Source organism: Anolis sagrei, chromosome 2 (genome assembly GCF_037176765.1).
Source record: "Anolis sagrei isolate rAnoSag1 chromosome 2, rAnoSag1.mat, whole genome shotgun sequence".
NCBI classification, from domain to species: Eukaryota; Metazoa; Chordata; class Lepidosauria; order Squamata; family Dactyloidae; genus Anolis; species Anolis sagrei.
In genome coordinates, this window is record NC_090022.1 from 166,646,116 (window position 1) to 166,666,473 (window position 20,358).

Here is a 20,358-nt window from a genome sequence, read left to right on the forward strand (position 1 = left end):
CAAATCCATCTCCTAGCTCTAATTCTGCCTTTTACCACTTCCTTGTGTGCTCCCACTATAGGCAACTAGTATATGGCTGGAGTTTTAATTTGCTTTCCCCTTTTCACGTAAGGGTATGAGAATTCAGGTGAGTGTTCTCATTTGCCAGGTATAAGAACCCACAATAAGAACCCACAACAATATTCTTATATCCGACCACCATCTCCCCAAAGGGACTCAGGACAGCTTACAGAGAGCACAAAGTGCCTAAAAATAAACACAAAAGTGAACACAATATAAAATACAATAAAATAAAACACATATAAAAACATCAATTCAGACTCAATCAAGCTGCTAAGCTCTTATACAGTGAAGGCATCAATTCCTCTCTAATCTCAGAGAGGAATCCATAGCAGTTTTTTGTCATATTTTTTTCATATTTTCACAGGCATCTCTCATTTTACTCTTTCCCACTGAAAGGTGGATCATGCATCTACTGGGGTGCAGTTGTACAAGAGCTGTCTGTGAGACTACATAAGAGTCTGTGTGTGAGAGAGAGTATTCTCATTTCAGACCAAAGAGGAATGGCTTCCAGCGGTTGACCTATAAAGAATTTTTACCTTGCTCGGCGTTTTCTGACCCTTCGCTCATAGTCCGCTTCTTCATAATAGAGTTCATTGTGACTGGAATCCCTGCGGTGAGCTGCAGCAGCAATCATGGCTCTGGACTGCCCAGCAGCATTGGTATCTGGTCCTTCAAAGAGAGACAGAAAGGAACAGGGACAATTAGGAAAAGTGAGTCTTAAAAAGAAGATTCTGTCAGTAGCAGGTAAGTCATGATGTCCAAAAGCAGTGATTCCCAGCCTGTTGGTTCCCAGGTGTTTTGGTCTACAACTCCCAGAAACCCCATCCAGTTTACCAGCAGTTAGGATTTCTGAAAGTTGAAAAGCAAAACATCTGGGGACCCACAGGTTGAGAAGCACTGCCCTAAAGCTACATTACATATGTTCCATAATTCCCAAAGACACTAAAGCCCCTTCCCGGCACAATGATTCCTGGGCTCAGACCAAAGGTTTGAGTATTTTTTTTCTGAAACACCCAGTGGAAGAGATTCTCAGTGGACAGAAAGTTTAAATGTAGTCTAGATGTATACCCCACACAACAAACAAAGATCAACAACAAAAGAGAGTAAGAACAATAAATTTGACAGAAATATAAATTAGTACACAAAACAACATTGAGCAACACTCAAGAGACAGGGGACACACACACACCAAAGTGCCACTTACCATCTGCTAAATACATTTTCAGTTTGGCTACAAGGGCAGCTGGAACACAATTCAGCAATTCAGCAACAAGAAAGAACGAGCATGAAAGGAGACAGGAGAATCAGGGAGGAAGGTTGGGAGGAGATTCAAAGGAAACAAAAACAAAGACAGAAAATAAGAACATCAAATGACACAAGACAATGGACAAAAAAACAAAGCACTGCCAGACATGATAAAATGACGCACCAAAAGCAGAACAAGAGCGTTTTTGGACAAAAGAAGATGGCCCCAACCAGAAAAACAGAACACATAGAGGACCCTGGCCCAATTGCAGTGCACTGTCTATTCCATTCAATGTGAATGGCTTTTCAGGAACTATTTCAGTCTATCAGTTGACACTGTCCCAAGTTTAATGGAAATATTACAGACGGCATTAGGAATCTTCTGCATACAAAGTCTGCACCCTATTACTAAATTATGATCTTTCCTCAAAATACATTCCAGGTCATGGCACTGGAGGAATCCAGCCCAAACTCCCTTTTTTCTTCGGTCCAGATGACCACAAAAATCAGTAGAAAGGGGGACAAAAGTGACTGAACACAAAGGAGAGAAATGGCTCACAGGTTCAGCTTTCTTCAGCATGTCAAGACAGTCACACATCCCACTTTAAGTCAATGAGGTAGATATGAGACTGGCAAACATGTCTATAATTTTATGCCTAATGTGCATAAAATTACAGCCTCACATTAGGAATAAAAATGCAAACATGTTTGCTACTCACATATATATGAAGAAATAGGTAAATCAAAATACTTGAACAATGTCAAAAATCCCTTTCGTCTTTACTGCTTTCTTTTCTTTTAGTAAGAGGGAAGCAAGGTACATGATGGTGCTCTAACCCAGCCATGGGGAAATTGTGAATGTCTCCATTCTTATGGGCAGCTCTAACGTCTACCCTAAAGCAAAAGTAGTGCCAGAAAGAACCAAAAGTCAGACCAAGTATGCAAGTCTTGAAATTAAGTGTATGGTTAAACTGAAAAAACGAAAGAAAGAAAAGCAGGAAAGTGAAACGGGAAGGAAGAGGATCAAAAAAGGAACAGCTCTGTCAAAAAATCATGCCTTGGAGAACTCCATCTCCTGAGGCCCACCTCAGTACATCAGAGTGAAGAAAAGGGATGAGGCATGGCTCCCCCTTGCCCCATTTGTCTGTTTTTGCTGTTCCTACTGTTCCTACTTAAGAAAAGAGAGATATTGTAAGGGGGGCAGCAGGAAACGCTTCAGGGGAAGGTGGACCTGCAGAGAGATAGAGTGCGAAACAAGCTCAGATTCTGAAATACCTGTGGAAAAATGCAGGACTTTTCGCCCTTTCTAAGGCAAACTTTTATGGATTGCCATATGTCTTTTCTAAGTCTAAATAGGACCAAAAAAAATCCAGAATCTATTCAGGGAAATAATAATGTACTTATATTAATGGCTTATAGTATTCTTATATGGGAATATCAGGGTTGGGGCAAGTAGAGTGGAAGAGAAACCAGGTGACTGGAACACCCATGCACTTCTTAATATAGTACTGTCCCAGCCTATCCCTAAGTATGAAGTGTTTGGATAAATCCAAGCAATGTAGCACTGCAACAGGAAAAGTTTAGAAAGTTCTGTGTGTGCGTTGAGGGACAATTGTCCTTTCAGCTTTCCCCTCGCACCCATCCCTACAACACATGTGTAAACATCAAAACTACTGTCAGGGCTTATGATGAAGATGAAGGGCTTCTTTGCCCCATCATCTGAGTCAGGAACAAGCAGAGAGCAGTGGCATGACACTGAGAAATCTACTCCTGCAGAGCAGGATCAGGAGCCTTGGGGAAGTAGAGATACAGAGTTGCAGAGATGAGAGCACTTGTGAAAGTAGCATAAATAGCTGGAGGCTGGATCTGGTAGTTTGCTGGGAGTAATGTTGTGGAACTGCTACAGTCTGAATCCTTGTTGGTGAACCCTTTGATTGGACCTTGACGACTGGACAAAGTTTTGGACTATGGCTTGAGTTGGTGAGATTGCTTGGCTTTGACCCTTGGAAAGAACTCTGGACTATTTATATGCTTTGTCCTTGTTGAACTGATTGCTGTATATGACTTCGGACTGCCTTTGACTACAGGACAGTGAGTGGCTGTGTTTCCAGAGATTCTGTGTACAGGTCTCTGACAGTTACAAGGTTCCTCTTCTAGTATGGATGGAGCCCAAACAAGACCCACCCAGTAGTGCAGGGGTCCTCAAACTAAGGCCCAGGGGCCAGATATGGCCCTCCAAGGTCATTTACCTGGCCCTCACTCAGGGTCAACCTAAGTCTGAAACGACTTGAAAGCACACAAAAACAACAACAATCCTATCTCATCAGCCAAAGCAGGCCCACACTTTGCATTGAAAAACTAATAAGTTTATATTTGTTAAAATTGTTCATTTTAATTATTGTATTGTTTTAAGTGATTTGGCACTACAAATGAGATATGTGTAGTGTGTATAGGAATTCATTCATGTTTTTTCAAATTATAATCCGGCCCTCCAACAGTTTGAGGGACTGTGACCTGGCTCTCCGTTTAAAAAGTTTGTGGATCCCTGCAGTAGTGACTATGAATAATCTGAAACATTGCAAATCTTAACAGTCTACAGTTTCTTCTACCTTTTGCTGGGAAAAGATTAAAAGTGACTGAAAAAATAGCAGATGTTGTTTACTTATTATGGAGTTAAGACAGTGAGAAAGAGAGAGAGAGGCTTTTAGAAGCTCAAATTTGCACGTGTGTCTTGGGACATGCCCCCAGAAATTCCTACCTGTCAGTAACACAGTACTACAGAAATTGCTAAGCCCAATACAGAACAAGGTGTGAATATGCTCCGTGTCTACCAGTTACAATGAATCTCTCAGCCTGTGAAAAGTGCTTCACATGCCTCTCTGGAAAAGTCCTCCAAGAAAGGAAAGTTTGGATTTTTCCCCTGCAGCCAAAGGGCAAGGAAGAGAAAGGTAATAAGGAAGTGTATCGGTTCCCAAACAATCCCACCAGCTTCTCCTCTTTGGACCTACCATCAACACTGTAGACCTTCAGGCCTGCCATGTGCTTTGCTGCCCGTGCTTTAGAAGCTGTTAACAACATTGGGTTATAGACTGCAAAGTCTCTGTAGTAATTTTCCAGGATAACTAAAGCAGCCCGCTGGATGCTGGAAAAGAGAAATGGGAAGAAACAGATTCTTAAGGTGCATTCAATGGAGACATCTCCACACTGGTGCTGACAACAGTTTCCATGGGTTTACTGTACTCTGGGCTCTGGATAAATTTAGAAACATTGAAAAATGCTACGAGAGTCCTCACAAAGTGTTTGCTGTGGCATGCATAGCTGGTCTCGGTTCTCTCTATCACACACACACACAAATACATAAATATTTCACAGGAAGGCAAACTTGCAATATTAAAAGAAAAATAATATTTCCAAAAGTCTGAACATAATACAAAAATGTATACTAAGCCACTACTTTTTAAACCATGGGTTGGGTCCCAATCTCAAATGGGGTTGACTCAGCTCAAAGTTTGAGTAATGAAAAATTTGACAACACTAAAAGGTTTCTGAATCCACCTAGATATGTGCATGAATCTATAAGCAACAACATACAATGTTTACAGTGGACTCTGCCAAAAATGCTTCAGCTATATTGCACAAAAAGGAAAACCAACCTGTTTAGCAAGCCTTACATATGCTGTTTATTACCAGCAAATGTTAGATTTTTATATCTATTGTATGTACCAGGGGTCATGTAAAAATATCTCAGATGGAAATGAATTGTGAGTGGAGAAATTTTAAGAAGCTGTGTCCTAAACCTCAGAATATAAAAAACACCATTCATTTGAATCCATAGTTCTTTATCTCAGGCAGAATTAATCTAAATGTTTGTATCTACTCACTCCAATCACTACTTTTTCTTTTTCAGAAATATTCACTTTGCATCCCCAAACGTGTGTACACACACACCTCCTCAGGTTCTGCTCCATGTTGAGTAAACTGAATATCATTCCAATTTGTCCTAACTGTTCTCTCCAGAACTCCCTAGACCAGAGGTCCCCAAACTAAGGGCCAGATGTGGCCTTCCAAGATGATTTCCCCATCCTAAAAATTAGATTTACTGTGGCCCTATCTCTGAAACAACTTGAAGTCACATAAGAACAACAATCCTAATTAACTTGATTATTTCATGGGGATACCAAGTCACCTTAACTGTCTCCTGAGAAATCAGTATAATGACCAAATAGCTAAAGTAAGAACAGACCACAGAACAACAGACTGGTTCAACATTGGGAAAGGAGTATGGCAGAGCTGTATCCTCTCACCCAACCTATTCAAATTTGTATACAGAGCACATTGTGCGATGTGCGGGGCTTGATGAATCCAAGACTGGAGTTAAAATTGCTGGATGAAACATTAACCCAGATATCTATTACTAAGTTCTATATATTGCTGCCTATGTCATGGATGAAACATTAACAACATTAGATATGCAGATGATACCACTTTGATGGCTTAAAGCGAGGAGGAGCTGAGAAGCCTTATAACCAAGGTGAAAGAAGAAAGTGCAAAGGCTGGGTTGCAGTTAAACATTAAAAAAAAAACAAGATTATAGCAACCAGACTGATTGCTAACAGGCAAATAGAGGAAGAAAATGTGGAGGCAGTGAGACTTTGTATTTCTAGGCATGAAAATTGATGCAGATGCAGACTGCAGCCAGGAAATAAGATGACATTTACTTCTTGGGAGGAGAGCAGCGACCAATCTCAATAAACTAGTGAAAAGTAGAGACATCACACTGGCACGAAGTTGAAGCAATGGTATTCCCTGTAGTAACCTATGGATATGAGAGCTGGACCATAAGTAAGGCTGATTGAAGGAAGATAGATGCTTTTGAACTGTGGTGTTGGAGGAAAATTCTGAGAGTGCCTTGGACCATAAGACCAATCCATATTCCAGGAAATAATGCCCAACTGCTGACTGGAGGGAGTTCTGGCATGGTTCATGAGGTCACAAAGAGTTGAAAGTGACTGAACGAATAAACAACAAGCTCACTGGAGGGAAGGACATAGTAGGCAAAAATGAAGTACTTCGGCCACAGAAGACGGGAAAACTTGGAGAAGATAATGATGCTGAGGAAAAAGGAAGGAAAAAGGAAGAGGGACCGACCAAGGGCAAGATGGATGGATGGTATCCTTGAAGTGACTGGCTTGATCTTGAAGGACCTGGGGTAGCGACAGCCGATAAGGTACTCTGGCATGGGCTGGTCCGTGATGTCACCAAGAGTCGGCAGCAATAAACAACAATCATTTCATTAATCGCACGCAGGCCCTCGCTTCTCATTGAAATACTGGTAAGTTTATGTTGGTTTATGTGGAGTAAAATGGTTCTTCATTTTAAATATTGTTCTTTCATGGTTTTTGGCACTACAAATAAGATACGTGCAGTGTGCATAGGAATTTGTTCGTGTTTTTTTGAAGAATTACAGGCCCAACAGTCTGAGGGACTTTGAACTGGTCCTCCGTTTGAAAAGTTTGAGGATCCCTGCCCTAGACCACCATAGCGCTATGATTCCCCTATCCAACTGCCATGACCGCATCCTATGGAATTCTGAGGCTTGTGCTCCCATCAGAGGCACAAGAGGAAGAGCTCCCTGGGTGAAGCTTCCAATGTCCCCCCTGTACTGCCAACCACAGAACTCCATAGGATGTTGTCATAACAGCTGAAGAGGAATCATAGTATGGTGCAGTGTGAAAGGACCCCTGTTCCTTCTGTTTCTTCTTCCAATCATGGTGGTTCACTCTCCAGCCTAGCCCTAGTTTCCTGCTTCTTCCATAGTACAGGTTGAGCATTCCCTTATCTGGAATTCCAAAATTCAAAATACTCCAAACTGCAAAATTTTCTACATGGATGGCAGAGGTAGCACCACTTTCTGATGACTCATTGTACACAGACTTTGAATCATGCACAAAAATATAAAATTTATAAAATAATGTATAAAATAACCCTCAGGTTATGGGTATAAACTATATATGAAGCATCAATGAATTTCGTGTTCAGACTTGGGTCCCATCTCCAAGGTATTTCATTGTGTATAATTCAAATCAAATCTACCAAAAACCCAATATATGTAAAGTGAAAAATGCTTATGGTCGCAAACATTTTGGAGAAAGGATGTTACAAAGTATGGTCACACCTAACCCTTTCCCAGATAAATCACTGCAACACGCAAGAGGAGTTACTGAGCATGGAACCACATTGGATCTACCATTCTTTCTATTTTCTCCAACTCCTCAAGTAGCTGAGAGCAATTCACATCAAAGCTTTGGTTGCTAGTCATCCTTATTTACTAAGAAAATATCTTTGTCCCTGTGATGTCACAATTGTGTGTGCATGTATGTGTATGCATGCGTACCTATCTATCTCTCTGTGTCTTAGTACAATGGTTCTCAACCTGTGGGTTCCCAGGTATTTTGGCCTACAACTCCCAGAAATCCCAGCCAGTTTACCAGCTGTTAGAATTTCTGGGAGCTGAAGGCCAAAACATCTGGGGACTCACAGGCCGAGAACCACTGTCTTTGCAGCTCTTCACATTAAAGTAGTTGTGGCCACTTGTCTTCTTTAAAATTTTAAAATAAATAAAACTAAACCACAGACATCAGGAGTGGCCACCCCACAGTAGGCTACAGAAGAAAGATGGGCATGTTCCTCCCTGTTGATTTTTGCATTGGCTAGTACAAACCTTTTTATCCAGACAGGCCTAGAGCAGCTAGCCTCACTTGCAGTGTAAGGGTTTTTTAACTGGATAGATGTGGTATTTTGCTTTGCTGCTATGTTCTTGAAACTGCGTGAAGCCCGTAAATTTCTCACTGACAAACCTGTTTAGTGAAAGATTTAGTCTTGCTCTATCAAACATTTCTAAAAATATTTCTACTAGAATTCCAGCACTGATAGATTTCAATAAGGAGATGCATCTGCATACTTCTTTTTGAAAGATGCTCCAGCCATTCCCCAACCAGTTACCTCACATCATGTAATGTCTTACAAGTGGAAAATGCTGAGTTATTTTTATGCTTGAAAGCATCCTCCCTGTGTCGACTGTGGGGTGTGGCTGCTGCACAAAGTAAATGTTTTTCACCCTTTCTCCAGCAACGGTCTTCTTCCAACCCAAATCCAAACTATGCCCTATTCAGAGCTGATATTTGTCCTGGCAACAGTGCTCTGTGTGAAGTTTAGTGCAGGAGAATCAGTTAGCCCTTCCCTATCCTGGCATTTAACATTCTTTTGGGTGGGGGGGGGGGGGTTGCCTCCAAGCTATTTGAAGCTTTAAGCAAACAGGGAGTCGTTTCAATCACAGACTTGCTGCCATTTCCATGCGGATTCCCCTCTGTAACCTCTTAAAGGGGGGGAAAAGCAACTGAAATCATCAGGCAGAGTGGAGCAAGTCTTAATTACATGGATGGCACTAACAAGAAAACCAGAAAGGTCACAACAATTTGGAAAATGAGCACATGCTCAAAAGAGACCTCGGGCGGCATTACTAAATGTGCTTGCCCACATCAAGAGGAAAGTGCCTCCCTTGATAACTCAGTTGTGCTGGTTCCACATTATGAACCATAAAGCCATGGGAGCTAACTCATCCTGAGACCAAGAGTATACTCACACATATTCTTTTCTTTCCACATAGGACTACTGTTTATTTAAGGGTACATAGTCATGTGGAAACGAACAACAAAAATAAAGTTAGTTAGGAGAGGGGAAAAACTCCAAAAATGTTCCATTAATGAGTGAAATGGGAAGAAAACAGGACTCAGAAATTATTTTAAAAAGGCTAAACAAGAAGTCAGGCAGTAAAAGAGCTATGAGTTGTGAGGGGAAGTGTGAAGTCATGGTGCTAAGGGTCAAGCAGAAATATATTGCTGGACCCAAAAAGTGGGGAGAAGAGGGAAAGGGTCTGATCAAGTACAGGTCCTTTCCTATTATTAGGTGAGAGTTAATTAAGGACCGTAGAATGGCTCCAACCAGATGTTAGCAGCTGAGTAATACGTTCCAGTTAAATCAAAGGAAGTTTGCTCCAATCACCTATCTATAGAATATAGGCACATGCCTCCCCACGTTGTTGGATTTCAATCATTTCACAGAAGAACTCAGTGTTAATGCTCTAAATCAGCTAAAACCACTAACAAGAAAGATTCTTATTATTGCTTATTATAATCTTAACAAACATTCAAATATGCAGGTTTCATTACATGAGAGATACATGGTACACAACTCCTATGGGTTGTTTTTATGTTACTTTTCAATTCAGCAAAACTGGCATTCAAATCAAAACTCTCCTCCTTGTTCAGGTCTATAATATCTTCTCAAATTCTCTACTCCAGAGCTTTCCAAACCTTTCAAGTTGCTTTTTAGACATGCATCACTTTGCAACACTGAAATTCAGTCTTTGTAGCAAACCAGAGATATGGACACGTATGGGAACACAAGATATCATGTGAAAACCTTTCATTCATATATTTTTAATATATGATTTATTACTTATTTCACACAGACTCAGGGGCTTCTCCTAACATTTGTGCAACACATCTACCTGCTACAACCAATGCATTAATGTGTTGGAAAGCTCTGCTCTACTCATTGACCTTCTCTATTTTTATGTGATGGAAGGACTCTGTGCTTCTATGATGGAAGAGGCCACACTGATGTGCTGCTGATGGGGTCTCCCATGTTAGGCAGGCTATTGTTGAGGAGTCATACTAAATGGACCAAATAGTTCATGGACAGCAGCAAAAGTGGGAGTGGGAGTGACACTGATGGAAGATTTCTTAGGTACAACAGGTCCATGTATGGCGTGAGGGACCTTCGTATAATATGATTTTTGCATAAACTCTATTATCCTTACCTAAAACAATGATAAGGATGTATTGGGCTTTTGTCTGATGCATACCATAGAATTGTTCTGGGGGGGCCTACAAATATGTTTTCCCTAAGCCTCCAGCACAAATCCTTATGGAATGTTAACCACTCATCAATTGGTCATTCACAACAATCAAGCCAAATATACAATACCACACCAAAGGATAAAACATTGGAGCTGCTGCTTTGTTGTTTTGAAAGGAGGCCACAATTTCCCTTCAAAATAGCTTGACACCTAGTCAGGAATAGTGTAGTGCTGAAAAAGGTGTGCAGCAACATACATTCACCTTGAGCAGATAATAAACCCCTACTGCCTGGGTGGTGAAATCAGCACAAGAGTCAAGTCAGAGCATGATGTGGCAAGTCAGGTGGCAGCTGCAGCAGTGTGTGCTCCTGTGTCATCCCAAAATGGTATTAGGCATCTGGAGCAGCAAAAAGCTCTGTGTACACAAATTACCTACCCTCTTTAAACTGCCTTTATCTCCTCTCCCCTCATCTTGCAAGCCTGTTTCTAGGACCAATTCCAGTCACTCTCTATGCCCAACAATATAGAAGAAATCCAAGACATGAGAATATTAAGAAAATGAGGGACATTTACAGAGAATCATGCCAGACTACAGAAACATAGAGAACATTAAAAGCAAAGTATTTTGATGAAACAGACCTCTGGAAGGGAAATATATCCATTAGTTCATTGCAGATGCAGGGGAGGGAAGTAAGTGGGGAGTGAAGTGTTTGATACAGGCTGCTTGCTTGCTTGGTTTCCAAGAAGTGGTATAGAAATACCTTAAATGAACAAAAATCAAGCTCCTATCGCCAGGGGTGGCTCAACCCATTATGCAAAGTAAGCATTTGCAGTATAGTTGATTTTGCCCAGGGGCACTCTTGGGGAAAAATAGACCTTGACATATGCAAGTTGTAGTTACTGGGATGTATAGTTCACCTACAATCAAAGAGCATTCTTAACTCCACCAATGATGGAACTGAACCAAATCTGGCACACAGAAATCCCACTACGAACAGAAAATATATATCAGTGATTGGTGGTGGTGGCGGTGGGGCAAAATACTGTTTGCTTACCTAGGGCCGCCTCTGCCTATCACAGAAGGCTCCTCCTATCACAGAAGGAGCCACATCTGCCAAATCACTTGTCCCTGACAAATTGGGATGGAGAAGTAGCTCACAATTGTTTCAAGATTCAAAAGTAGTGCAAAATGGTAAAGGACTCCTGCACAACTTTCACGTTATTTACCAGGGGTAAAGGACAGGTGTTGACATGGTTGTAAACAAAGGTGTGTGTTTAATTACATGATATGGGAATGTGATAGAGTACAGTTATACCGGAGAATGACTGAAGGAGAAATTAATAGACTGTTAAATCTTCAAATAATAATAGCCAATAGAAATGTATTACATGCAAGGATATCAGGAGTGTATAATGTATAAAAGGAAAGAGTCATTGACAAATCAATAGTGTGTGCGCAAATTGTTTTAGTGAGGTGTTGAAAAGATAAAGTAGACTCTGATAAAGTTATATAATACATTAAATGTGGAAATAACAAATTGTAAATTGAACAATATAGATAAAATAGAATATGTTATAATAATTAAGGTTATGTGGGATCCAGTTAGGAATGATTTAGAGAATGTATTAAGATGTGGAGTGGAAAAAATGAGATTAAGAGTGATACTTCAAATGTAATTTCGATAGTGTATTGTACAAACTGTATGTCCAGGGGGAGGGGCGGAGGGTGGGAGTGAGGTAAAACAATACAATACAAATAAATAAATAAATGGAAAAAATATTCAAGTGTAGTAATTGTCTATTAAAAGGTAAGAACAAACTGCTTCAGATTATCTGCTGCAGTGGTCTATATAAAAAAATGCTCTGTGAATAATGAGTACCTTAAAAACAAAAGAACCAATTAATGAAATCACACCAAATTTGGCAACAAAACGTCTCACAACAAAAAGAGTGACCATCATTCAAAAATTATGATTTTGTCATTTGGGAGTTGTAGTTGCTGGAATTTATAGTTCACCTACAATCAAAGAGCATTCTGAACTCCATCAACAATGGAATTGAACCAAACTTGGCACACAGAACTCCCATGGCCAACAGAAAATGCTGGAAGGGTTTGGTGGGCATTGACTTTGAGTTTGGGAGTTGTAGTTCACCTACATCCTGGGTAATGGAAATTGTCGCATTTCCTAGCATTACACCATTAAGCTTTATTTCTGGCATTGTAGAGGGATTGTTTGGTGCTTGCTGGTAGAGCACTTTAGTTTTCTTTGTGTTCAGCGAGAGGCCAAGCTTCTCATATACTTCTGCAATGATGTTTAACGTTTAAATTGAATGTTTTATAATTGTTTTAATTGTGTGTAATTTTATCTGTGATTTTAATGTACTGTGTCAGCTCCTGATGGGTGCATATTGTAAGCTGTCCTGAGTCCCTCTTTGGAGGTGAGAAGGATGGGATATAAATGCTTGAAATAAATAAATGAATGAATAAAGTGGCTTGTAGGTATTCCTCTGAATGAACACAGGCTACATTATCATGCTCAAAATCACTTCTCCATGTTTTAACCTTTATATCCTTTTTGTCTTGATATTTAACCCAGCCTGAATTCTTTAAGTCCAGAAAACTGGCTTCGAAGCTGCTTCTAAATCTAAGAAAGTTCCAAACATGCAACCAGTGTGCCAAAACCCTTTCTACTCTGTGCTTTGCAAAGATATAAAGAAGACCAATGAACATGTTATTTCAAACGGCCTTCCCAAACCACCAACTGTCGGTATTGGGAAGACAAACATGGAATGTTAACTAAGGTAGAACGTTAACAGAATATTCAGATAAAAGGCAAGCACTTTCTGCATTTCAAACCACACAAACCCACCTTTCCAAATACTTCAGGGTTATTTAATATAGATGGTTCTTTCAGCTCCATCTGTAGCCCTTCAGTAAGATTAAAGGCTGACCTTCCATTAGGGCACCTTCAAGTGGTGGTGGTAGGGTTACACATCATGGATGCCTAAGCAAAACAGCCTAACAGAAAATGTTTTAGTCCATCAATGACTAGGGGTTTTATTGCCTTGGCTCAGAAACTTATGCAAAAACATTTTAGTGTGTTGGGAGGAAATAATAAGATGCCCAATCACATTCAAATTTGTTCCAAGAATACTAAAGAAACCCAGATGAACTAAACATTTGAATGAGTTAGAGATTTGAGAAACTATGAAACTACAGTAAGGTTACCAATCTCTCTTGTAACTTTAATTACCAACAGATAGGCATTCTAAAAAGAATCTTTGATCTGGGTCTGAAGTCTTTAGATGCTGAATGGACAAAACCACTATAGATATTTTTAAAAGAAAATCATTACATGGCAGGCTATGAAAGCAGAGGAATAATTCCACACACGTTTCTCTACAAAACATTGATGGCTATAGACTCTGCCAAAAAAAATGAAAATGTTTACTAGGGATTCAAGGGGATAGAGAGGCTAATGCCACTCCAGTGCCTTCAGGAGGGCAATATCACCCACTTTGGGAAGTCCCATTAGTGGCCTGACTAACTATAAGGCACTTTGAGAAGGACCAGAAAACACTTTCAGTTTTTCGTATGGATATGAAACAGCATGAAGAACACTATTGAAGAATTTGATAGCATATACTGCATAGTGCTGGGATAAATTGCCCCAGCCCTACTTGCTAGAACCACAGGAGCATAGTCTCTTACACTTCAGTCTCTAACAGGTAATCTAGAAAAATATTGCAGCGTGCAAACTCCTGGGCTGATTGAAATAATCAGTATTCAAGTGGCAATGGATATCTTATCTGGCAACTAAGGAGTGGCATTTGCTTAAAACCTAACAAATATTATTTGAATATTCTATAGAAAACCTGTATTATCCAGGACTGCATCACTCTGGAATTAGGAGGCTACCAACTTCTTGAAACCTATCCCCCAAAAGGGGATAAAAGAGGTCTGATTATATTACCTCGAGTGGCCTCATAGCACATTATCAGTATGCCCAACTGGAGCAAATGAAATTGATCCAATCAGCTATGAGTTGACAGTTCTTAAAATCAGCACCCCATATCAAACTAGAAGTCAACATCAGAGTAAGTCACAAACAGTTGGCCACATGCCTTAATTTCAGTAAGGCCTCTGGTAAGGTTTCCCATGACCTTCTTGCAAACAAACTAATAAAATGTGGCAGACAATACTACTGTTAGGTGGATTTGTAATAGGTTGAGCAACTGAACTCTTTTTGACAGCAAAAAAAAGAAAAGGAAAGGGATGATTTAAAAAGAAAGCATGCAAACTACATCCAAGAGTATTGAAAGAATTAGCAGAAGTTATTTCAGAAACACTGGCAATCATCTTTGACAGTTCTTGAAGAACGGGACAAGTCCCAGCAGATTGGAGGAGGGCAAATGTGTTCCCTAACTTCAAGAAGGGAAAAAGGGACGACTCAAACAATTACCATCCTGACATCAATATCAGGAAAGATTCTGGAAAAGATCGTTAATCACTAATCACTTAGAAAGGAATGTGGTCATCGCTAATTTGATGGTCCACAAGGTCTCTTCCCAATCGATGATTCTAAAATAACATTTAATACACGTCACTATTCATTTCTACATGCCAATTCCTCAGCAGTTGCCATTCTGCTGGTAGGACTACACCCAGAAGCAGTGAGAATACACAAGCCTGTTGCCTAGCAATATCCTCCTCTCTCTTTCAGCAGACAGGAGGTAAAGAAGCAGAGGGGAAGGAGAGGAAAAAGCATAGTACATGCATGTGTGCATAAGAAGAGGGAGACCTGGTTTGCCAGAATCCAACCTCCTATGCTAGGGTTGCCCACACCACAAAAGAGGGAACAGTTTGCCTCTCAAGAGGCTCATATCTATCTTTTCTTGGTCCACATGGAGCAAAGAGCAATTAGGGAATATGATCTACAGCTATGAGGATTGACCCAAGGACTCCCATGCCAATATTTAACTAACACGTAAAGATTTGGCCAAAATGTAAACAATTGAAGGCAAAATGATGTCATCATATTGACACATGCTCCATTTTCAGAGATACACTGCCTTTGATCACTGTGGGTCCATTCAGCTACGAGGACAATAGCCCCTGAGACATTTATCCTCAATGAATTTGTCTACAATCCCTTTCAAACATCTTGAGGAACACTGGGCTAGGCTCTTCAATTTATATAAACCTTATTTACCCACATATACATCTACATATATGCTTTTCCCAATGCTCTCCTTCCTCAATCTCTATCTACCTAATTGAGACTGAAATTGAGGGGTGGGAGATATTGCTGCACTGCAACTCCCAACACCTTTCCTCGCTGTCATTTGTCATACTTGGGCCAGGGTCAGTATTAGTACCTCCAAGCGTTTGGAACATAGTACAGTGCAAAGCAGAATTAATCCATGGAATTTTCAATCTTGATCAGTAAAAATGAAGACCTACTACTGAGACTACATTGTTTGAAACAACAACTGCAACAGATCTTAAAAGTCATAAAACACAAAAGTGCCATATTTTGAGACCAAGCAGACACTTGTGATTGTGTCATCCATATTTAGAACAATAATTACTATGGATTTCCCTAACCCATCATTTTGTTGAGGCGTCTGGACTAGTGCTAGTGCAAAGTGAGTTGGGACAGTCAGAATGAGTTCAATACAGTTGCCCATTTAGGTTTGCAGATTTGATTATTTGTGGATTTGACTACTATGGTGTCTAAGAATTTTTAGGGTTTTTATGGTGTCCAGTATGATCCTATGATTAACTTCCAGTGGTAATTGACAACAGAGTCATACTGTAAGACCTAAAGATTCCTAGATACATGTTCTCGTAAGTTCAATAAAACAGCATTTTTTAATTTGTGTTTCTCCCACTTTCACAGGGGATCAGTCCCTAACCCTCTGCAAATGTGGGGGGCTGACTATGCATCCTTTTCACATTTAAAGAACAGCTTCCTCAAGTTTGGTTGCAGAAAACTATAACTAATTTCAGACCGCAATCTAGATATGCAGAGAAGGACGCATTATTAACACCAAGTGTTGATAAACCAGATCAAGTGTAAATGTGTGAATGGTGTACGGTAGACCAGCTAAATCCTTTGCTATTTCTACTGTGTAGAGAAAAAGATTTTGAAGTGAAGACTCCTTGGAAAACCAAAGGTCCAATCCTGGATTTCTATGAACAGAAGAGGCTCTCTACTTCCACTCCTCACTTGTAAAGGGCAACAGAGGAAAGGTGGAGTTGGCATGGTCTTCTCCTCTCACATTTACTCTTCCCAGATTAGTAGAGTCTGAATGAAACAAATACGTTATTGGATTCAAACTCGTTCATTATTGGAAACTATGGGCAATCCTGGCTTACTCGTGTGTGTGTGTATGTGTATGTGTATGTTAACATTTTTATTGCACAGTTGAAAAATGTATAGTCAACATTTTCTACAATGGAAAGTTGTGGTATGGTTCATACAGTGGCTTACTACAGTACTCTCTTACGCACTGAAAATAGTTTCTCCTCTACATTTTCAGCGGCTGCTTCAAAATCATGGAATGCTCTTCCTGCAATAGGCAAAGACCTTTTTACTTAGGCAGGCATTTGGTTTTCATTATGTAGTATTAGATGAAGCTTTTAATGGAGGAAATGTTCTTTTTCTATATTATTATGTGCTAAATACATTTTTGAAACTAGATTTAACTTATGTTTTTAAAACAGAAGTTTGGTTAAATAGTGTGTTTTTAAATCATTTTAAGATGCCTTGAACTCTCTTTTGGGGGAAAGGCAGGATATTACCATAATTAATTAAATACATAACAAAATAAACAATACTTTCAATTGGAACATTTGCTTCCATGTGCCTCTGGACCTATTGTCATTTATATCTTAGGGTGAATTTACACTGTAGAATTAATCCAGTTTAACAGCACTATAACTGCCATGGCACAATGCTATGGAATCCTGGAAGTTGTAGTTTTACAGAGTCTTTGCCAAACCAGAACTTCCAAAAAACCCTAGAATTAAGCCATGACAGTTACAGTGATGTCAAACTGCAATAATTCTACACCACATATGCACATCTACTGTGCTACCATGTCATGAATGTCAACTATTCTTATTGTTGTTTTAAGAATCCGGCAGTGCTAGTAGTGGGGCACTGAGTGTTTGAATGCTCCCTCATAATCTGTACACAAAACTGGTATATCCCAGAGAAGGCTCTAGATCAGTGTTTCTCAACATGAGGGTTGGGACCCCTGGGGGGGGGGGGCGTGAGTGGGTTTCAGAGGATCGTCAAAGACAATCGGAAAACATATGTTTCTGATGGTCTTAGGAACCCCTTTGGCAGAGAAAGCTGAAGATCTCTCTGCCTATCCTTCTTTTCTTTTTTGGAAACAGACGACAAATCCTCTCACCAAAAGCCCTCCTCCACTGTGATTAGCCGGCCTCTCGGCCAAGGGAAGGACTGTTTTTGAGACTCTAAGCGGGAAAAGGAGAGCAGGCATGCTTGGCGCATGTGTGAGTGAGGGAGAACGTGCAAGGCTGAAGGGAGGCGTGAACCAGAAAGTCCCTTAAAGGCATGGGGGTTCTGTGTAGGAAGTTTGGTCCAATTCTATCATTGGTGGGGTTCAGAATGCTCTTTGTGGGTGAACTATAAATCCTAGCAACTACAACTCCCAAATGTCAAGGTCTGTTTTCCATAAACTCCATCTGTGTTCATATTTGGGCATATTGAATACTTGTGCCAAGTTTGGTCCAGATCCACCATTGTTTGAGTCCACACTTCTCTCTGCATGTAGGTGAACTACAACTCCAAAACTCAAGGTCAATGCCCACCAAACCCTTCTAGTGTTTTCTGTTGGTCATGGGAGTTCTGCGTGCCAAGTTTGGTTTAATTCCATCATTGGTGGAGTTCAGACTGCTCTTTGATTGTAGGTGAACTATCAATCCCAGCAATTACAACTCCCAAATGACAAAACCAACCCCCCCCCCCAACCCTACCAGTATTCAAATTTGGACATATTGGGTATTTGTGCTATATTTGGTGAATGAAAATGCACCCTGCATATCAGATATTTACATTATGAAGTAGCAATGAAAATAATGACAGTTATGAAGTAGCAATGAAAATAATGTTATGGTTGGGGATCACATCATAAGGAACTGTATGAAGGGGTCTTTCCATTGGGAAGGTTGAGAAGCACTGCTCTAGATGACCATGTATACATGGGGAGAAACATTGAAACACTTGATTCTGTAGTCTATTAAACGTCAGTGGTTTCTCTCTCTAATCAAACTGACAGAACATGACACTGCTACTTGTCAACTAGAGCTCTAGCCTTGTAGCATTGAAGCATATCCAAATGCACTATGTGGCAGCCACCAGGAGTGTGCAAGCACCCAGATTAGCCTCAGAACAGCCCCATTTCCATCCTTGAAATCTTGCTTACTAAATTTCCTTGGGAAACAGCAAAATTAATGGAAGAAATATACCAATAGGCAAGGTAGCTAGGTAACCAAATGTAAATGACTTAAAACATTACTTAAGCATTAAGGAGGGGTTTCATAGTGGCTGGACCTTATGCTTCAGGTGAAATTGCTTTGTGGCTTTAGTGACAACACAAGGATTGGAATATTGGTCTCCAGAGTCATAATACAACATTCAAACAATTACACCACATTGATTCCAGGTTTCAAAGTGGCATACCTGTAATATTTAAAGCAGTGCCACTCAAAATGGGAGTCTGTGCAGCGGTACCAATTTCTAAGCCACCTGTTGAAACTTTACAATTGTAGTCAATGGCCAGAAATACGGCGCCAGCACATTAGATGCAGAAATGCCAGGCCAATTCATCTGATATCTTAAGAAGTACTATTTTAAAGGTGCCCTTCCTGCTTCATGTCTTCTTTCCGTCCATCAACAAACGGCCAGAACAGCTGCAGTAATACTGACACTCCTTCCAAACATAGGAGGAATCCATAGCGCTCCAAGCCCACAGTGTTTCTCAACCTGGGGGTCGGGACCTCTGGGGGGTCACGAGGGGGCATCAGAGGGGTCACCGAAGACCATCAGAAAACACAGTATTTTCTGTTGGTCAAGGGGATTCCGTGTGTCAAGTTTGGCCCAATTCTATTGTTGGTGGAGTTCAGAAAACTCTTTGATTTTACGCAAACTATAAATCCCAGTAATTACAAATCCCAAAGGTCAATGTCTATTTTCCCCAAACTCCACCAGTGTTCACACTTGGGCATATGGAGTATTCGTGTCAAGTTTGGTCCAGATCCTCCATTGTTTGAGTACACAGTGCTCTCTGGATGTAGGTGAACTACAACTCCAAGTGCCCACCAAACCCTGCCAGTATTTTCTTTTGTTCATGGGAATTATGTGTGCCAAATTTGGTTCAATTCTATCATTGGTGGAGTTCAGGATGCTCTTTAATTGTACCCGATTTGAACCATAAATCCCAGAAATCACAACTCCCGAATGACTCCCCCCAACCCCACCAGTATTCAGATTTGGGTGTATTGGGTATTTGTGCCCAGATTGATCCAGTGAATGAAAATACACCCTGCATATCAGATATTTACATTACAATTCATAACAATAGCAAAATTACAGTTATGAAGTAGCAACGAAAGTAATTTTATTGTTGGGGGTCACCACCACATGAGGAACTGTATTAAGGGATTGTGGCATTAGAAAGGTTGAGAACCCCTGGAAAGAGGTGAGAAGAAAGGAAAAAGAGAGGAAGAACAAGATTAGAAGGGAGAAACTACAGGAAGAAACTTTTGTAAGAACCCTCAAGAAACTTAAGAAAGCCAAAACGCAGAGAAAGAAGACCGGGAAGTCCACCTCCTCCCCTTTTTTATCCCCCCCCCCCAAACCAAATCCATACCCCTCCTCCCCCTCTCTCCCACATGCCCCCCAGCCCCCTTAGATTTTTTTTTGTATAGGACCCCTCCCCTTCCTTACCCCCCCTTCCACATCCTCCCCCCCCCCCGCCAAAAACCATCCCTTTACCTCCGATCCCCCACTTTTATACATATATTGAAATATTTCTAATAAAGATTATTTTAAAAAAAGAGAGAGAGAACTACTGTATCAAGGGCTCCTACAGGC

General features: G+C 40.5%; 1 protein-coding gene across 2 annotated transcripts in view; it reads right to left on the reverse strand.

The window, feature by feature from the left end:
- VANGL1 (VANGL planar cell polarity protein 1) overlaps positions 1–20,358 on the reverse strand; it is a 61,139-nt gene that overhangs the window by 18,849 nt on the left and 21,932 nt on the right. The window contains exons 5-7 of one of the 2 annotated variants that reach the window (XM_060763419.2): positions 4,317–4,450; positions 1,268–1,306; positions 600–732 (exon numbers count right to left, since the gene is read on the reverse strand). In XM_060763419.2, the coding sequence (XP_060619402.1) occupies positions 600–732; positions 1,268–1,306; positions 4,317–4,450 (306 nt within the window). The remainder of the gene's footprint in view (positions 1–599; positions 733–1,267; positions 1,307–4,316; positions 4,451–20,358) is intronic. The other variant, XM_060763420.2, reaches the window with a different exon arrangement.